Source organism: Scyliorhinus canicula, chromosome 5, assembly GCF_902713615.1.
Source record: "Scyliorhinus canicula chromosome 5, sScyCan1.1, whole genome shotgun sequence".
In the NCBI taxonomy this organism is placed as follows: domain Eukaryota; kingdom Metazoa; phylum Chordata; class Chondrichthyes; order Carcharhiniformes; family Scyliorhinidae; genus Scyliorhinus; species Scyliorhinus canicula.
This window is the reverse complement of record NC_052150.1, coordinates 102,905,142-102,923,447: the sequence shown is the minus strand read 5'-3', so window position 1 is coordinate 102,923,447 and position 18,306 is coordinate 102,905,142. Positions and strand designations below refer to the sequence as shown.

The 18,306-nt window shown below is 43.2% G+C and overlaps 1 protein-coding gene across 3 annotated transcripts in view; it reads left to right on the top strand.

Annotated features, from left to right (window-relative positions):
* The window catches only part of LOC119966167 (aryl hydrocarbon receptor-like), a 235,249-nt gene that overhangs the window by 198,256 nt on the left and 18,687 nt on the right, over positions 1-18,306 (top strand). For all 3 annotated transcript variants that reach the window (XM_038797465.1, XM_038797467.1, XM_038797466.1), the window contains 3 exons: positions 10,638-10,840; positions 14,202-14,311; positions 15,676-15,817. In XM_038797465.1, the coding sequence (XP_038653393.1) occupies positions 10,638-10,840; positions 14,202-14,311; positions 15,676-15,817 (455 nt within the window). The remainder of the gene's footprint in view (positions 1-10,637; positions 10,841-14,201; positions 14,312-15,675; positions 15,818-18,306) is intronic.

Here is an 18,306-nt window from a genome sequence, read left to right as displayed (position 1 = left end):
GAGTTAGCGCATGCGCAGAACCGCCGGCGTAGTTTAGCGCATGCGCAGACCAGCCGGTGTAGCCTGGCCCATGCGCAGGGAGGTGTTTTCTCCGTGCCGGCCAGGGTGGAGCCCTACAGGGGCCTGCGCGGAATGAAGGAGTGCCCCCATGGCACAGGTCCGCCCGCAGATCGGTGGGCCCCCCACGCCCTCCCAAGGACTGCACCAGCCGGTCTACCAGCCAGGTCCCGCTGTGTGGGACCATGTCCAATCCACGCCGGCGGGACTGGCTAGAAACAGACGGCCGCTCGGCCCATCGGGGCCTGGAGAATTGTCGGCGGGGTGCTGCCAATGGCATGCCGGAAACCCGGTGCCAGAGAATACGGCAGCCGGTGTCGGAGCAGCGGGCGGGATTCAGCCGCCCCCGGGGGATTCTCTGACCCGGTGGGAGGTCGGAGAAGTGTCCCAACTATCTCATATTTTTGTGTTCAAATACCCATCGTCTGTTTCCTTTAAAAATGCAATTGACATTAATAAACCTTAATAATGTGACTTACACAATGTTGACAACATCCTCAGAAAGCTTCAATAAATTTATAAAACACTATTTCCCTTCTGTAAAAACATGGGGCGTGATTCCCGTTGGCCGACGCCAAAATCTGGGTTTGCGATTAGTCGGAGAATAGCTCCCGACGCCGAAATTGCACTGGTTTGACGCTGAATCGTAATGCTCCACCTCCTTGAAAATGGCGTCAATGCGGCACACGGCACGCGTAGCTGAAACACCGTTCGCATATCATTAGCGGGCCCACAGACTATTCTCCACCTCTAATGGGCCGAGTTCCCGACAGCACGGTCCACATGTGCTCCCACAAATCGCGAACCTTGCGTGGTGGCTGCTGGGAGAGAGAGTGTACGGACAGTGTCCAGCACTGCCATACTTCACCGACAGCTGTGCCGCTGGCCGGGGGGCTTCTGCCAGGGCTTGGGGGAGTAGTAGGGGATAGCCTGGAGGGGGCTGTGGGATCAGGATGAACGGGTACGCAAGACCATTACCGCAGCTGGCAAAGCAGCCATACGGCTTTGCATGCCGCTAACAGGTCATTTTAAGCCTGGTGCCTTGGGTCGTATAGGTGACCCCCCCCCCCCTCTGGCCTCACCCGACCCATCATCTGTATGGGCACTCCAGCACAACCTGTTCCATCTTTTCGGCCCTGATCAGTGTGTGTGTGTGTGGCGGGGGGGGGGTGTATTGTTTAAGCCCGGCTGCAACCTGACAGCCATGCGAGTGTCCTTCACGGACCTGGCAATTCCTGCACCATTTTTTTGTGCGATTCAATGGTGTTCCACGCAGTGCCGGTGCTCGCCCCTCAACAGTAACAGCATCAGTACAGGTTTGGCACCAATTTTATGGCGTGAAAATCCACTGATTCTCCGTTGGCATCAAAACTTAGACTCAGAAACTGAGAATCCAGCTCACGTTGTATCTGTCCGATCAAACTAAGTTGATAAATTCCAGCATTTTCCCAATGACTGATGGCAGATTAATCATTCCCTGTTTTCGCCGACTTTCCTTTCTTGGATAGAAAGAAGCTCACTGCCACCTTCTCAAGGACAAATAGGAATGGGTAACAAATGCTGGCCTTGTCAGCGACACTCCTATCAGAATAAAAAGGAACAGTTATATTTGCCAACTTCCTATCATTCTAGAATCCAGGGAATTCTGAAAAATCATAACCAGTGCATCCACTATTTCTGTAACGACCTCTTTTTGAACCAGTTTGTCGGCTTTTACCCTCTTGGGTTTCTCTAGTATTTCATCGCTACTGATATTAGTTACATTAAGTGCCTCACTCTGAATAGCCTCTTACTCTTTCTGCTGTCCTACAGTGAAGCCAGAAGCAAAGTATTTGTTCAAAATCTCTGCCATTCCTTATTTCCTATGATAATTTCTCTCACCTCTCTTTCTAAGGGATTATGGTTTACTTTAATCCCCTTTTTATGTATGGCTCTTATTTCTGACCAGTTTACTCCCACTTTTTTTTCTTGGCTAGTTTCTAAAACTCTACCAATCCTCATGCTTACTACTATATTTCAAAACATTACAGGACTTTTCTTTTAATCTAATATTATCCTTAGCTCCCTTAATAAGCCACGGATGGATTTTCCTTGCACGTTTTTTAATGGAATGTATTTTTGTCAAATTTTGGATCATTCCCTTGAATATTTTCCATTGTTTATTTACCACCATGCCTTTCTATCTATTTACCAAATCAAACTTCAACAGCTCTCCCTGCAGACCTATATAATTGTCAATGTAACTGGCTTTATATAAAATTCTTGTTCTGCACTTCCATTTGTTGTTCTCAAATTCACTATGCAATTCAGTTGTATTATAATCAGTTTTTATCCCAAAATACCCTTTTGCTATGAGATTACGGATATCAGGCCAACTCGCCTTTGGTTCCTTGTTTTCTTTCACCCTTCTTTTTTGTGACCGTGTTACATTTTCTGGCTTTCAATCCACTGGGACGGTTCTCGAATGTAGGGAATTTTGGAAATTCACAACGAGTGCATCCACTAATTAACACTGCTCCATTGCACAATACTAGATATAAAATGTTCTTATTCCAAATTGTTCCCGCAATGAAAACAGAAAATGCTGATCCAGCAGTATTTGTGTGGAGAGAAACAGAGTTAATGTTTCGAGTCCATATGATTCTTCTTCACACAAAATCATTTCACAAAATCTTCTGTCAAACTATCTTTGTCAGTCTGTATGAAGATTAAAGCCCCTCTACGATTATTACATTGCCTTTGTTACAAACTCACATTATTTCTTCTTTAAGTTTTTCTGATAGTATGACTGCTGTTAGGTACCTGTAAACTACTCCCACGAGTGGTTTATGCCGCTTGTTATTCCTAATTTCCACCCACGTTGATTCTGCTTCCTGTTCTTCTGTTCATAAACTCTGCGCTGTTTCGTCGCTGGCCTTGAGATGGAAACATCATGCTGTGGCTCTGTTCAGGAATAGTCGGCTCTCCTTCGATTTCTGGCTGCCTCTTCCACACTCGTGCGATTCTTCTTGTCGTGCCACATTAAAATCTGTACCTTTTCAGTAATGTGTGCACCTGAATTTTTGCTAGCATGTGGTTTAGTAGAAATGTCATAAAGTGGTGTCGTTAGGCCTGTTAATGAGAGTGATTAGCTTGTACTAAGATTGTGGCAAATATATAAGAAAAGGACAGGTAAATCAATGTGCATAATTACAAGTTGATCCGTGGATGCTCCATGACATATAGTCACTGCTTTACATGTGCACAGCGAAGATAAGAATAATTGCATAGACTATATGCTACTTTTCTCCAGTTTATGCAGCAACCATATCATGTCGAGCTTCCCCAGATGGTGACTTCCTTTTAAAGCCATCTTTAAGCGTTTAGGACTCTTGATTTCATCTACGTATTTTGTTCAGAAGACATTTTACTGTAAAGAAAAGATTTGAAAAAATAAATACTTTATGCTGTGTATTTTAGATAATAGCAGTTTTTTTATTTTGTACCGAGCCTGAAAGTAAAAATGTTTTCCTGTGGAATATTTGAAACTGATAGTTTAAAATCATAAAGGATCCAATGTTTGCTTACATCTACAGATTTAATTTATGCCTATCCCAGCTCAGCACATTCCCACAAAGGGCTGGAATTTGCTAAAAAATGACAATATATTAATGGCACTTTTGTGGAAACATCATGCTGTGGCTCTGTTCAGGAATAGTCGGCCCTCCTTCGATTTCTGGCTGACTCTTCCACACTCGTACGATTCTTCTTGTCGGCTAAAATTTGCATGTTAATTGTCCATTCAGCGTGTCACAGAAATTCAAGTCTAGTAATTAAAATATAAGTAACATTTTAATGATCTGATCATTTTTGAGGACTGCAATCCAAACCCTCTTGCACAGAAACTCAACAATTAAAAGTGTCTGGTCTCATTTCTTTGGTTTGTGAATTGTTCCTTATTTTTATTTATTAAACGATTATTAAATGTATATTAGCCACAATTTGTCTAAAATCTTCTTTTATGAAGACTGATGTGAAGAATCCATTCTACACATCTGCCATATCCTCTCCACTTTTCTGCTCCTTTAAAGACCCTCCTTAAAATTTGCCTATTGATTACGTTTTCAGCTACTCCAATCAGATAGCTCCTTGGCTTGACATGCATTTTATGATTATGCTTTTGACTTTGCAGATCAAGATAGTTTCTTACAGGTCAGAAAATTGCCGGGGGGCAGCGTGAATCCCACTATCACGCAGGCTGACGAACTCTCCGCCCCATTTTTTGGCGGTGGCGGGGATCACGTCACGCCAGTCGGGGGCCGTTGGCATTTCCCCCCCCCCCCCCCCCCCCCGGCGATTCTCTGGGCCCCGCTGGGCCGAGCAGCCGCCCGTTTTCGGCCGGTCCCGCCGCCGTGAAATTCACAAGGTCCATACCGGCGGGAGCTGGCTCTGAGGGCGGACTGCGGAGCCGTCGGTGGAGGGGGGGGGGGGGGGTACGAGGGGATCCAGACCCTGGGGGGGAGGGGGCCACGGTGGCCTGGCCTGCGATCGGGGTCCACCAATCAGCGGGCAGGCCTGTGCCGTGGGGGCACTCTCCCTCCACGCCAGACTCTAACGCTCCGCCCTGGCCGGCGCGGAGAAGAAACCCCCTGTACATGCGCAGGGATCATGCCATTGGTTCTGCGCATGCGCCACAACACACTGGCGCTCCCACGCATGCGCCAACTCGCACGGGCCGGCGGAGGCCCATCGGCGCCGGTGGTGCAGCGTCAACCACGCCAGCGCCGGCCTAGCCCCCGGAGGTGCGGAGGATTCCGCAACTTCCGGGCGGCCCGACGCCGGAATGGTCCATGCCGCTTTTTGGCGCCGGTATGTCTTGCCCGCCAGTTGGGGGAGAATCCCGGCCACTATATAAGTAAAAGTTGTTGGTGTGTGTTGTTTTTATATTTATTGTAGTTCCACAGCAGCCTTATTAAGACAGCAGATAGCTTCTTGGCCTTTTGGCTAAGGTGAGTGTGAGGTCAGGTGTAATGCCTGGATCTTGTATGTCTCTCTTGTGGGGACCATAAATTGGATTCAATTTGAATTGTTTTTTTGGAGCAGGCAAGGAGTTGTATTCTGAGTTTGCCCCTGTCCACACTCTGAGCTCTTGCTTTGTAACTTTGATAAAGTAATAAAAAAAATAAGACAGCAGATTATGCATCTTAATCAGATAAATATACTGAACTATATCACATGCCACGTACCAGATATTCATCACCTTATTAATGCTGAAATGTCAAGATTTCATGTATGTTTGTCACACTATTTGAATGACATTTTAGGAAATTTGGTTAAAATCCTGATGACTTATTTATCCATCCTGAAACCTTAATATCTATTTCCTATGGTGGAATTTAATGTTTGCTCAAGTTTGTGCCTACTTTATTATTCCATCCTCCTTTGCATCTTTTTAGAGTTGTAAGATGGATTTTTTTCTATTTATTCCCTGAGATGGATTTATAGAATTTGTTGGAAGCTGTCATTGGTGTAGCTCTGCCACAGGACATATTATTTTCCCCCATTTCCAAATTTCCAAATGACTAGTACTTGAATAGATGATCGTTCTTCGTGGTCATACACGGCCGTCATTCACATCATTATCATTATCTCTGATGACTGCATCAGTTCTTTCAAACATTCTGCTGTTGCAAGCATAAAATTCCCCTCCGGGGCACAAAAATATCATTCGAAACAGTACTTCATTTGCTGAATTAAAGGAAGCACTTTTTCATGGTTCATAATTGTAAGTTTGCCATCTGGTTGTCTTGGATTATTCTAACTGCACAAGAGCATGTGAAAACAGCTCCAATAGTGCACGCCTCGCTTTTCCAGTGCACCTAGATATTCCCACTAGTGATGGCCCAGGTCAAATGCCTGACTCATACCTCAGACAGAAGGGCAGGCCTCTGTGGAGAAAAGCTAGTAGCAGGCACTGTCAGCATTAAATGTTCAACGTTATCTGGTCAATTTTTTTCTAGAAGTCTGGTTCATGTTATAAAGGGTTTAGCACAGGGCTAAATCGCTGGCTTTGTAAGCAGACCAAGCAGGCCAGCAGCATGGATCGATTCCCATAACAGCCTCCCCAAACAGGCGAGAATGTGGCGACTAGGGGCTTTTCACAGTAACTTCATTTGAAGCCTACTCGTGACAATAAGCAATTTTCACTTTCACTAAATAGTATTCTTTTAAACCGTATACCTTTTGACCTGCATGAAGAAAAATAGTGGTTGATTATATTTTGAGCAGTTGTATTAATTCTGTAGAAAGTGCTGGTTTGTAAATAATAACTCTCAGGATAAAATTGAGGGATTTTATTGTTTGAAAAGCAGAATACTGTGGATGCTGAAAACCCGAAATAAAAACAGAAAATGCTGGAAATACTCAGCAGGTCAGGCAACGTTTATGGAGAGAAACACAACAGGCGTGATTCACGCATAAAATGGCGAAGAATGTGATTTTGTGGACTGGACTTAATGTCTGCTGACGGGCGCATTTAATCAGGTGTTGTTCAGTGGCTGCAGTGTCAAGAAATATTCCACTATCCACAGCACTTTGTCATTTATTTTGGCCTTGGGGAGATTTTTCTTCCTGCCAAAAGTGCATATCAAGTGATTTCCTGCTGGCGAGCTTCCCCCCCCCCCAACCCCTCTTTTCCTCCCCCCGAAAACCCCCAGGCACTCGTCCTCGCCCTCTTTTAGCTTCCCTAAAAGTTGGAAGGTCCCCTGGGACTGACCCCTGGCAGTGCCAGGTTGGCACTGCCAACCTAGCACCCTGGCAGTGCTCTGAGACCCTGGCACTGCCAGGGTGGCACTCCATGGGTACCGCAGAGCCAGGATGCCAGGTTAACAGTACCAGGGTGCCACCCTGCCCTGTCCTCAACCACCCGGGGTCTCCAATGGCTTGGGAGACCATCCCCCAGGTGTTGTTGCACCTGCTCCACGTTTGTGTGGACCAGCACTGAACGGCACCCTGGCAAATTCTCTCAGGCGTCGCCAATGAGTCCCGGGGGCAGGTGAATCCAAAAACAGCACATTTAAATGTGCAGATCTGGATTAGCCCAGCACGATCTGCCAAGCGCACAGAGTTGCTGAATCACGCCCTAAGTGTCACTTTGGGCAGGCTTCGTGGGGTGATTCCCGCAGGGTATTTGGATGTGATCGAGATCTGTATTCACCCACACTTGCCATTTTTTTAGCACTTGGGGAGTTTCTCACTGAAAAATCCCACACTTAGAATTTTTTTCTGCAAGACTGACTCCTCAGACATCAGGGTGCCATTTGTGAAGGGTGCACAGATCTTAAAAGTTAGGTTGATGGTTACCACCACCCTCCACACATAGGCATTGCAACCCACCCCCCAGGCACATATAACACCACCAACCCTCGACCCTGGATGGGCAACCTCTTCCAGGCCCCCCCCCCCCCCAATCTTCCCTGCCGTTCACAAAAAGTCCTGTGACTACCTTACCTCACCATCCAGGTATGAAGGTGACCCGGCCCCACACCCATCCATCCTTGTCAGCATCGGGGCATCGGCCCCAAGTGATCATAGCGCGCAATGGGGTCACTGAGGGCCCCTTAACTTTAAGAATCCCCCTCCCCAACCCCCAGGGCCCCAAGATGCCCTGCCCCTTGGCACACTGGCACTGCCAGGTTGGCATGTCCCCGACCACCCAAGGGCTCCAATGGCCTCTGAGCCCCCCAGCATGGCCATCACGACTGGTTTACTTTTCTGGAGACCAGTATTAATTTGTGCCAGCGTCAGGCCTCATCAGTGGAGCCTGTGAATACCGGGAGCCAGGAGACTGAGGCCTCGAACAGACTGTCCATATTAAATGTATTAAGGACTCATTTAGATATGCTGATCTGGGCATGATCCAGATCACATTGGGGCTAGCCGGTTGGGTGCATCTCGTATGGGCCCTGCGCCTGGTGCGAAACCTGTTTTTGGCCTCTCCCGCTATGGGCCCAATGTAACAGGATCGGCTCTCGGTGGGAAAATCATGCCCAACATTTTAGATCTACGACTTTTCATCAAAACAGGGAAAAGTTTAAAAATGTAATAGGTTTTGAGCAAGGGCTGATTAGGACAAGGATAAAAGGAAGGCCTGTGATGGGATGGAAGAAGACAAGAGAGACTGATTGATTAGTCTTAGTCGAAGTGTTAGTCTTCCCGGGCCAAAGAGAATGGGAACGGGCAAGAACAGAAATAAAAGATGTGCCTGGAACAGGTGTGCTGCTGACTGAAAACAAGAATAGGAGAAACCGAAACAAACAAAGGGATCAAAAATGGTGGGGGATGGGTAAAGATTATGATTTCAAATCGTTCAACTGAAGTCCTGAATGCGTTTAATTAAAACATGAAGTGCTGTTCGGCAAGCTTACATTGAGCTTCACTGCAACAGTGCAATAGGCCAAAGGGCTTCACTGGAACAGAGCAATAGGCCAACGGGCTTCACTGGAACAGAGCAATAGGTCAACGGGCTTCACTGGGACAGAGCAATAGGCCAACGGGCTTCACTGGAACAGAGCAATAGGCTAAAGAGCTTCACTGGAACAGAGTAATAGGCCAAAGAGCTTCACTGGAAGCGTGCAATAGGCCGAGGTCAGAGATGTCAGTGTGAGAGCAAGATGGAGAATTAAAACGGCAGGCCATCAGAAGCTCAGGGTCATGTTTATGAACTTAAAGGTGTTGCACAGAGTGGCCATCTGTCTGCATTTATTCTCCCCAATGTAGAGGTTTTATTATATTGGCATATTTTGTTACTTTTAATTTGTTGGTAACCATTTGGTAACAATAATTAGTTATTTTACCTCTGGAAGTGTGGTGTCTTTGAAAGGTTGACTAACATCATGCCGCAATGGATGCTACGTTTTCATGTAGATAATTAATCCATGTCAAGCAGCATTCCTTTTTTGCTGCTATCAGCCAAAGTTGTCACGTGACGGGCATTTTTAAAAATGTATAAGCCTCACTAGTTGAGGACTTCAGTAACATTTATGCATCAAGTAGCAAGAATGCCACATTAGCCACTGCTGTTGATTAACTTTGTTTCATATTGCATTTTATGAGTGAAAAGTAATGACAATAGGGCGAGATTTTTCCAGCCCCACACTCAGCCAGGATCATTCAGTCAATGGACTGTTGGCTAGCCAGCTGAATTTTCCACAGCCTATCCCGCCACCATGGGGCCATAAACTTCTTTCTGTAATAATAATTGATTTGTAGGGACGCCAGTAATCTGATCTCAAAAATTGGATTCCTCTGTCCTCTTCCCCATGGCAATGTCAAACACAATAGCCTTTTTTAAAATTAGAATTGCTCAACAGCTATCCTTTATCTCAACTCCCTTCCATCTTAGAAGTAAGTAAAAGGACAGTTTACAACCCAGTACCTTCAACACCATTTTGGGACTTTGGGAAACTCCGACTGTGCTCAATGTAAACCCAGGACTGGTGCTATTGTCTCCAAACATAAATACCTTGGGATGGAATCTCTTCCGGCAGGATTCTCCGTTGCGCCGGCAGCGCACCCACGCCCGTGGGTTTCCCTGCAGCGTGGAGTGGCCGCAGTGGGAACTCCCATTGGCAGGTGGCGGGAATGGAGAAGTCAGCTGCCGGCGAGGACACACCGCCCAGGAAAATGCGACTGGCAGACCGGAGAACCCCATCCCTTGTACCTTCTCAATGCAATAACCTGAGCTCTGACAATCAATGCTGCAGGCAGACTGTAGAACAGTTCACATGATTCTCCTCATTTATCCTTCATTTTAAGCTACAGTCCTAAAATGTAATAATCTCCAAAGAGCTATCTGCAGCTCAAACGTGAGCATTCTAGGAGGCGAGTGCATTTGTTGCAGAATGACCTAAAAGTTCCAGTGCTGTGAGTAATGTAACAGTGATGCATAAAAAATATTTCCTGCATCTCAACCACAAAATGATGAATGATAATTCAACTAATGTAATGCACCATCCGTATAGTAATGATTGCACATACTGTGAATGCACAGGTGGAGCCCTTTTCATGGGTGTATTAACATTGGTGTCATACTAAAAAGAATGAATTTTGTTCTAATAACATGTGATTCATGTTGTATTGGAAAAAAGTGTTCAAATCTTTGTGTCACTCAACCTTCTGATGTGCAGTGTTGCAATGTTTCTGTTAAAAATGTTTGCAGCTATTGCAGGATTAAAAATACATGAATACTTTAAAATCTATAAAATATTTCACTAATTAAGATTCATTTTGGTGCTGGCAAATTTGGTCCAATAACTATGGAGGGTTCCCTGATCCCACCACCATAAGTAATGGCATCACTTAAATAAATTAATTTTCCAGTAAAAACTACATATTGAAACCATTTTACTAATTCATAGTTTATAATACACTGCCCTTTACACTAACCTTTACATAGACTGACCTGGTATTGAATACTAACACATGTTCTGGTTCTGCACTTTGGTTTCTTAAGTTTCTCATACACTTTCATCAGTTCCGACTATAATTCTCTGAAACATATTAAAGTTGTAATAACCAATTTCTAAATGTGTTCTTTCAAGGCCATGAATTTCCAAGGCAGACTCAAGTTTCTTTATGAGCAGAACATGAAGGGAAAAGATGGCGCATATATCCCTCCACAGTTGGCTTTGTTTGCTATTGCAACGCCACTGCAACCTCCGTCCATCTTGGAGATCCGAACCAAAAATTTCATTTTCAGAACTAAGCACAAACTAGACTTCACGCCAATGGGCTGCGATGCTAAGTGAGTGATATTATTTGCTTAAAAATTAGGACGGTTTTATTTGATATAAAACTTTATTAGAAAATTCTATTAGAAATTATTGAAATTTAGAAACCTCCTTATGCAAGTTAAATGAATCACAGATATTATTCAAAATATGCAAAGTGCTCACAGGGCCAGGCAACTTGAGCTTGCCCACTGTAACTAACAGCAGAAAAAGGCCTTGTGCAGTCATTAAACAATCATTAAAGGTGCACAATATGAGGCAAAGGGAAAGCCAGGTGTTGCTAGTTTGCAAGAGAGATACAGATTAAAAGAATATTGATCCATCTAGAAGAACACCACATCCGATGAGAAAGTGCAAAACTAAATGTACAGTACTTGGGTTCTGCACATCTATGATTCATTCACATTTATAGTATTATTCTTAGTACTGCCGTAGAATGCCAGCCGAGATTTTTGTGCTCAATCTTGAAGATGGGTTTGAACCCACAATTTTTTGATGATTAAAAGGGACAGCAGTGCTACCAACTCTGTCACAGTTGGTACAACAGGACCGAGAAATAGTAAATGCAAAGATCATGTAAACAAATAATCAGGGGTTGCACGGTCACAATTTCCCAATATGCAGCCAGATAATAATGCTGAGATTCTCTGTCTATAAAGGATGTTAGATCACTGGCTGCATGCCTATAATTTCTGGACGTGTACCTCTATTCACAAGCCCACTGGAACATGGAATCAACTCTATTTGTCCAGCTCTGGTCCTTAAGCAAGCAATTGATATTGATGTTCCAAAAAGGTTTTGAAAAGTAACAAGAATGACATCTTAAAATTGATCTGTTAGTTAGGAAGAAAGGTTTAGGGAGAGTTACTCATTTAGGAATAACCTGGGCTGAGTAGGTCGGATTGGTGCTTTCATAATAATAAAAGAATTGGATGGTGTAAACTTAAAACAACTTTTCAAAATAAATAATTAATGGCCAAAGGAGAATATATAGGTAAATGTCAGTTAAAAGCAGGTAGCATTAGATTCCTCAGAGTGCCTTTGGAACATGCAACTACTGAATGTAGCACAAATGAGTAGACAGGAATCCTTCTTTAAAAGGATTTGATAAATCCCTGATGCTGGAGTTGTGTAGGTTAGTTAAATTGACTCAGTGATGTGCATAATCAATCTCCTGGAGTGCAATCAAAGCCAAAAAAGCAGAATAACTGATCATTCATTTAATTGTTTGTTGAGTCCTGCTTTGCGTAAAAGGGTTGTTGTATTTTTCTATCTACATCACTGTACATTTTAACAATTCATTATGAGAAATGTTCTTAAGCCATTTCTGAAGAATAATAAAATGTGATATATTTTTAATTCTTTCTCTTTATCGTATATTCTTCCTCACACTTTTCTTCCATCCCCTTTTTGCCTCTGTGTTTCTATTTCATTGTTCTCCTTTCTCACACTCTTGTTTATCTGCACATGCTATTCCATACTTGATTCTGTTTTTCTTTTCTGAAGCAGTGGAATTATCTTGCAATCTAAATCATTCTCGGCTCGGGATCTCAGCGCTATGGAACTTTTAACACGTTGTCCTTCCTCTCACTCCCTTCAGATCTTTACAACCCAAACTCTACATTTCATCCACCCTGCTTCCTGATTTTTAACTTGTCTTCCTTCTTACTTTATGCAGCCTATGGTGGTGTCAGCGCTAAATTTCCATCCCCATCTGTTCAGTACCTTCAAATCAAACTTTCAGTCTGCCCTCAGCACTGAGAATATGCTGATCAAAGTACTGTGTGACTCTAGCCATGGTTGTATGCCCCCTCCCCCACTTCTGCACTGTCCAAAAGGGTAACTCCTTTACCCTTCTTAAGCTCCCATTGCTCTAATATTATTGAAAGGTTCCACGCTTATCTGTTCCCTTGTTTTCTCCTTTGAAGAGGAGTTTACCTTTTTGTGATGACCTCCACGGGCATGGAGCAAACTTCCAAATGTATGTTGACAACCCTACTGTACTTCTCCACTTGTTTTGACCCCTGTATCATCCCTGTGCATTCAGATTGGCTGCCTGGCAGTAGATCTCGAATAATGTAATATTTTCATAAGTGAGCATTGAGAAAATCAAAGCCTTCATTTTTGTGGGCCCTGCAATAAACTCCATTCTTTTGCCATTCACCTTCCATCCTCTCCCTGTCCACTGCAGGCACTCTCACCCCATCTTGTAGTACATCTTTATTTACCTGTATTTGTTACTTTACCCCCAGCATGCTGAAATTAAACTTGGTTCTCAATTGCAAATCCCTCTGTGGAAATTCCTTAAGCAACCTATATGCCCTCCTATATGACCCCATGGCATTCCTTCTCCTTTCACACAATTGGTGTTAGAACCTGAAGCCATTTTGATGTTAACTCTATTGAAACATCTATCCCATCTGGATCCTTTCACTTCTTTGAAAAGCTTTTTCGACAAGTTTTATTTCCCTAATTCTAATTTTCTACTGCACTCTGCATCTGTCATTTTCATGTTGCCCTCTAGGGTGTCTTAGGGAGCTTTTCTGTGTTAAAAGAGCAGTGCAACTTGCTTTTGTTGCCATTTTCCTCCCATTAGACTAAACAACTGCCTTTTGGGTGAAATATACAAAAATTTAAATTCAGGCTATTTGTAACATTTCACGATTGCATTATGGGCATAATGAATTACATTTAATTAATCTTCAATCTTTGCAAGTAGACACAGGTGTTGGAGGAGAAATTAATTTAGAAGATATGGTGGAATGCCTGCAGTCTAACTGTTATAGTATTGCGTACCATAAAACACCTATTCGACAGTTTTTGTTAAATTTCAAGACAATGTTCTGTATTTCCAACTGAAGGAACTGGTGAAATTTGAAGGGGTACATGGGTCTGCTTCATTAATGGAATATATAGCAACAGGTTCTAACACCGTATTCTGTTTATTCCATTTAACTGTTTAATTTCCTATTTCACACAATCCATATTGTTTAAATCCTGTTCTTGCCTTTCACAGCACAACATACCATAAAATGAGACATTAAGTATCAGCTATTGTGCTATGTTGACAGTGTAGAGCTGTTTAAATTTGGTTTCTGGTGGTTTTTGTTTAATTTGAGTTGTTCCCTCACATTCAGTAAAAAATGCCATTGTTCTAAAATGTTGAAACATTTCTCATCTTGGCACAGCATTGTTAACCACAGTGATGTTTTTTTCGAATGTATGGTCTATTGTTATAGCAATAAGATTATCTATTTATGAATTCTGAAGGAAATATTCTTTTATATTTAATATAATTTCATATTTATCAGATTTTGTACATGCAAACCTGGCTGACATATGTGCTTAGAAAAATCACTGCTTTGTTTTTCTCAGAGGGAAGATAGTCCTCGGTTACTCTGAGGCTGAATTATGTATGCGAGGAAGTGGCTATCAATTTATTCATGCAGCTGACATGATGTATTGTGCAGAAAACCATGTCCGAAGTAAGTACAGCTTTCAATTTCATGCTGCTGCACCTTTTTGTTTTCATCTGGAAAACAGCATTAGCTTGTCCAGTCAACACAGATTAGAGTTCAATAATCCTTACATTGTAAACTTTCACTGGTCATGGGCGAATTTTGGTCAATTTTATTCTTATAATATATTCAGGAAATCATCCTGTTAACTCTACCAAAATATCAGTAATATACTCGGTATAGAATTATATGGCGGGATTCTCTGAGCCTCTGCGCCGAAATTGAGCTCGGCGTGGGGGCGGAGAATGGGGCCTCAGACCCGTGATCGGGTCCAACACTGGGACGCGATTCTCTCACAGTCAACTGGCCGAATTCCCACCAGCGTGGTTCCCATATGGTTCCACCAGGCGGGAGCTCGGCGTCACGGCTGCGGTGGCCATCCTGGTGGGGGGGGGGATCAGTCTCCGATGGGCCTCCACGATGGCCAGGCCTGCGATCGGGGGCCACCGATCGGCGGGCGCGCGTGATCTGGGGGGTGCCTACCATCTTCCACGCCGACCCGCTCTGTGGCTCCGCCAACACTACAGAATTTTAAAAACCTTGAGGCTCCAGAATTTCAGAAACTGCTCTTTTAACACAGAATTTCTGAAATTCATCTTTTTATGAAGGAGATTCTTCACTTCATTGTTTAATAGATTCCACAAAGTGTGAAATCACATCAGGTGCTTGAAAAGCATCATACCTGAGCAAGAGAGTAACAGTCAATATGTAGAAAATCCCCTCTTTGTCAAATGTTGGAATGAATGCACTAGGATTACTAGAATACACTAGGATTAGCTTAATGATAATGTAATAATTTACAGATACTTTTGATGCTGTTTATTCCAGATATTTGCCGTCTGAGGAACAGATTTGCCAGTGACTAGCAATAATTTAAAATGCTCTAAACTTGTTTTTCGTACTATTATAGTATCAGCTATGGTATTCTCCATACTAAATGTGAATTACTTTACTAGAGTGGCTGTAGATAATTCCTAAAAGTGAATGATTTTCTTTGCAAATTTCAATTCATTCAAATTGACTGCTTATTTAGATATATTCATCTCACTTTTGGTGAAATTATATATGCAGTAGTTTTAATTTACTTGATAGTGACAGACAATAAAGGAACACACTGCGCTATTATAAGGAGCCATATTGTTGACTTACTGGATGGAAAAGTCTGCCTTTCTGTTTTTTTTATTTTGCATTAACTGGAACATTACAATTTTATTTGTGGTTGACTTACCACCTCAAATTTCTGCAATGCATGTTAAGTAATTTGAGCACAGAGAGGTGAGTAAAGCTGGTCATTCGATAACATTTTTATCCCTCTGGTTTCAACATTCCAGTGATGAAGACAGGAGAAAGTGGAATGACTGTTTTCAGGCTTTTGACCAAAGAACATGGGTGGACTTGGGTGCAAGCAAATGCACGATTGGGATACAAGAATGGGAAGCCGGATTATATTATAGCCACACAAAGACCACTCACGTACGTAATGACAGATATATTGAAATCCAGCAGTATGTTCAGCTTTTAATGACTGAAGTAAATTAACAGATGAGCCTTCATTCTTAGCTCTCAGGGGCCCGATCTAGCCAAATGGGAAGAGAGTCCCATAGCGAGCGGGTTTTGTCGCATGTGTCCTGGCGCTTATAGCGCCGAGAAACATAACGTGATCTACTTGACTCTGGCTAGATACGGGGCCTCAGCAGGGAACGCGTGGCAGAGGCTGCACTTAGTCCCATTCCCTGCACTTAGGAGCCTTGCTTGCCAGAACTTCCCAAAATGATGTCCTGATCTCTCAACCCCAATGCGACCCCAGAACCATCCCAAAGCCCAACTCACTTATAAAGGGGTCCTTGCACCCCACCCCACCTCATGTGCACATGGCACCCCCGGGCCCGATCCCGTCACTAAACAAATGCCAAGCTGGTACTCGGGTGGCACTGCCAGGGTGACACCAGCAGTGCCAGGGTACCACGCTGCACAGTGGCAAGCAGCTGGGGGATTCTGATCCCTTGGGTGACCGCCATGAGTGCTGTTCCACCTGGTCCCCATTTGTGTGGACCAGTACTGAACGGTGCTCACCCGAGGTCTCTGAGACAAAGGAAATAAATACCAATGCCTCAGTTACCTCGGGGAACTGTATATTAGAGTGAGATTAGCTGTTTCCCTCTAATATACAGATTTGCCAAAAGGTGATCCCACCCACAATCTCATTAGACCGCATTAGATCTTGCGAGGCATAGCGAGCGGGAGATCCCGGCAGTGGGGTCTGTCATGTACCGGCCACATTGCACCGTGGCACGCTGACTTTCTGGCGCAGCATGGCTGATAGTTCGCGCCCCTGATCTTTTTCCAGGTGGAAAGAAATATATGTACTTGAAACTTATGTTTAATTTTGGTCAGATCTAATGTTGATCATCATTATTTACCTTCTATGTGCAATAGAAACTTCTGTCATCCAATAAGGAAACCAGCTGGAAAACTATCCCTTTAATAACTGCACAAGCATTTGATTTTCTCTCTTTTTTATTTAGATAACTAGTTGTCCTAGGTTATTAATATTTTTCCGTATCATTTGTGATAATTATTTCATACATCAAACAAAATATATTTTGCTGTTTTTAGTTGGTTGGTATGCTTCAGTAGATTTGCACCCTAAATACGAAAACTATTTCCGCATTCAAAGATAGAATTTACTTTTGGATAATGTTTTGCCATTATCAACCTGAGGAAAACTATGTCAGTAGCATTCTTGCATCCCAGGCACCCAGACTCGACACCAAGTACCACCGGGTGAGCTATAATATCATCAGCTGCACCGTAAAACTTAATTACATTCTGCCCCAATTTCCAAGCATTCTCTACCTCAACACTGTTATGTTCTTAATTTCTCTCAATGGCTGAATAACATTACTACTTTAGGGATAGTTTTGTTTGCTGGAAATGCCCATGAGAAATTAAGTAAAACCACGCAGACTCAGTTAATATAAGACTTTTGCAGCCTAAAAACAAGTAAGACTTTCATCTCACCAGTACAGGATAGATTTAAACCCAGACCCTCCTGCATTCAAGTTTATTGATATAGTTAATAGCTGGTTCACTCCTGGAGCACTTTCAAAAAATATTAGCCACCGATATTGCCTTGACGGCTGGCATGTAATAGAGAAGGAACTCCTGATTGTTCTACATCTGTGTCCATGACCAGGAAGAATGCATCAGAAGACATTTGGGGCTTTTGTATGCTCACACAACATTGGTTGTAAATCTGTTAAGTGGTTGGGCTCTAGCTGAATAATCAGAAGTTCTTTCGTCAAGCATTTCTACTGCTGCCTTTACTACCAGGAGTTTGGCTAATTAATTTTCATGAATGGTTAATTATTGGCCGGTAATCACAGAAGCAGTAAACGCTGACCTTTACCAGGTATAACCTTTTGAAACATCTGAAGCACCCACCTCTCTGATTCATCTCGGGTGAGCAATATTTCCCATTAAATACTTTTCTCTCCATACAAGAGAAAGTACTTTTTGGGATTTCTTTAAATCCTTTTTCAGAAACTTGTTGTCAGCCAGCGAAAGCTTGTGAATGCTACTGGCTTTGCTGCAACACCCATCAGAATAAATACTCCTACGTTACTGCTTCAGTCCAGATGCTACTTAAACGACTTGATATTCCTCTAAACCCGGTTGGCAAATGCATGAGTTGCTTCACCTTCACCTGCAACTCCGCCATCTGAGCTCAGAGGTTTACTTCCTTGGCTCTGAGTGAATTATATTAATTCCTCCAAGGAAAGGAGAGTTTGCCACTGAAGATTTCCTGAAGCACTGGTGGTTTTCTCGAGAATCCCTCTGCTGAAACCTTGTTACATACTTCATTTGATTAATGCAATGCACAGAACTAACTTTTGAATGTTGTGTATTGCAGTATTCTACTGGGAATATTTCTGTTTTAGAGCTGGTTCATAAGTCTGCTG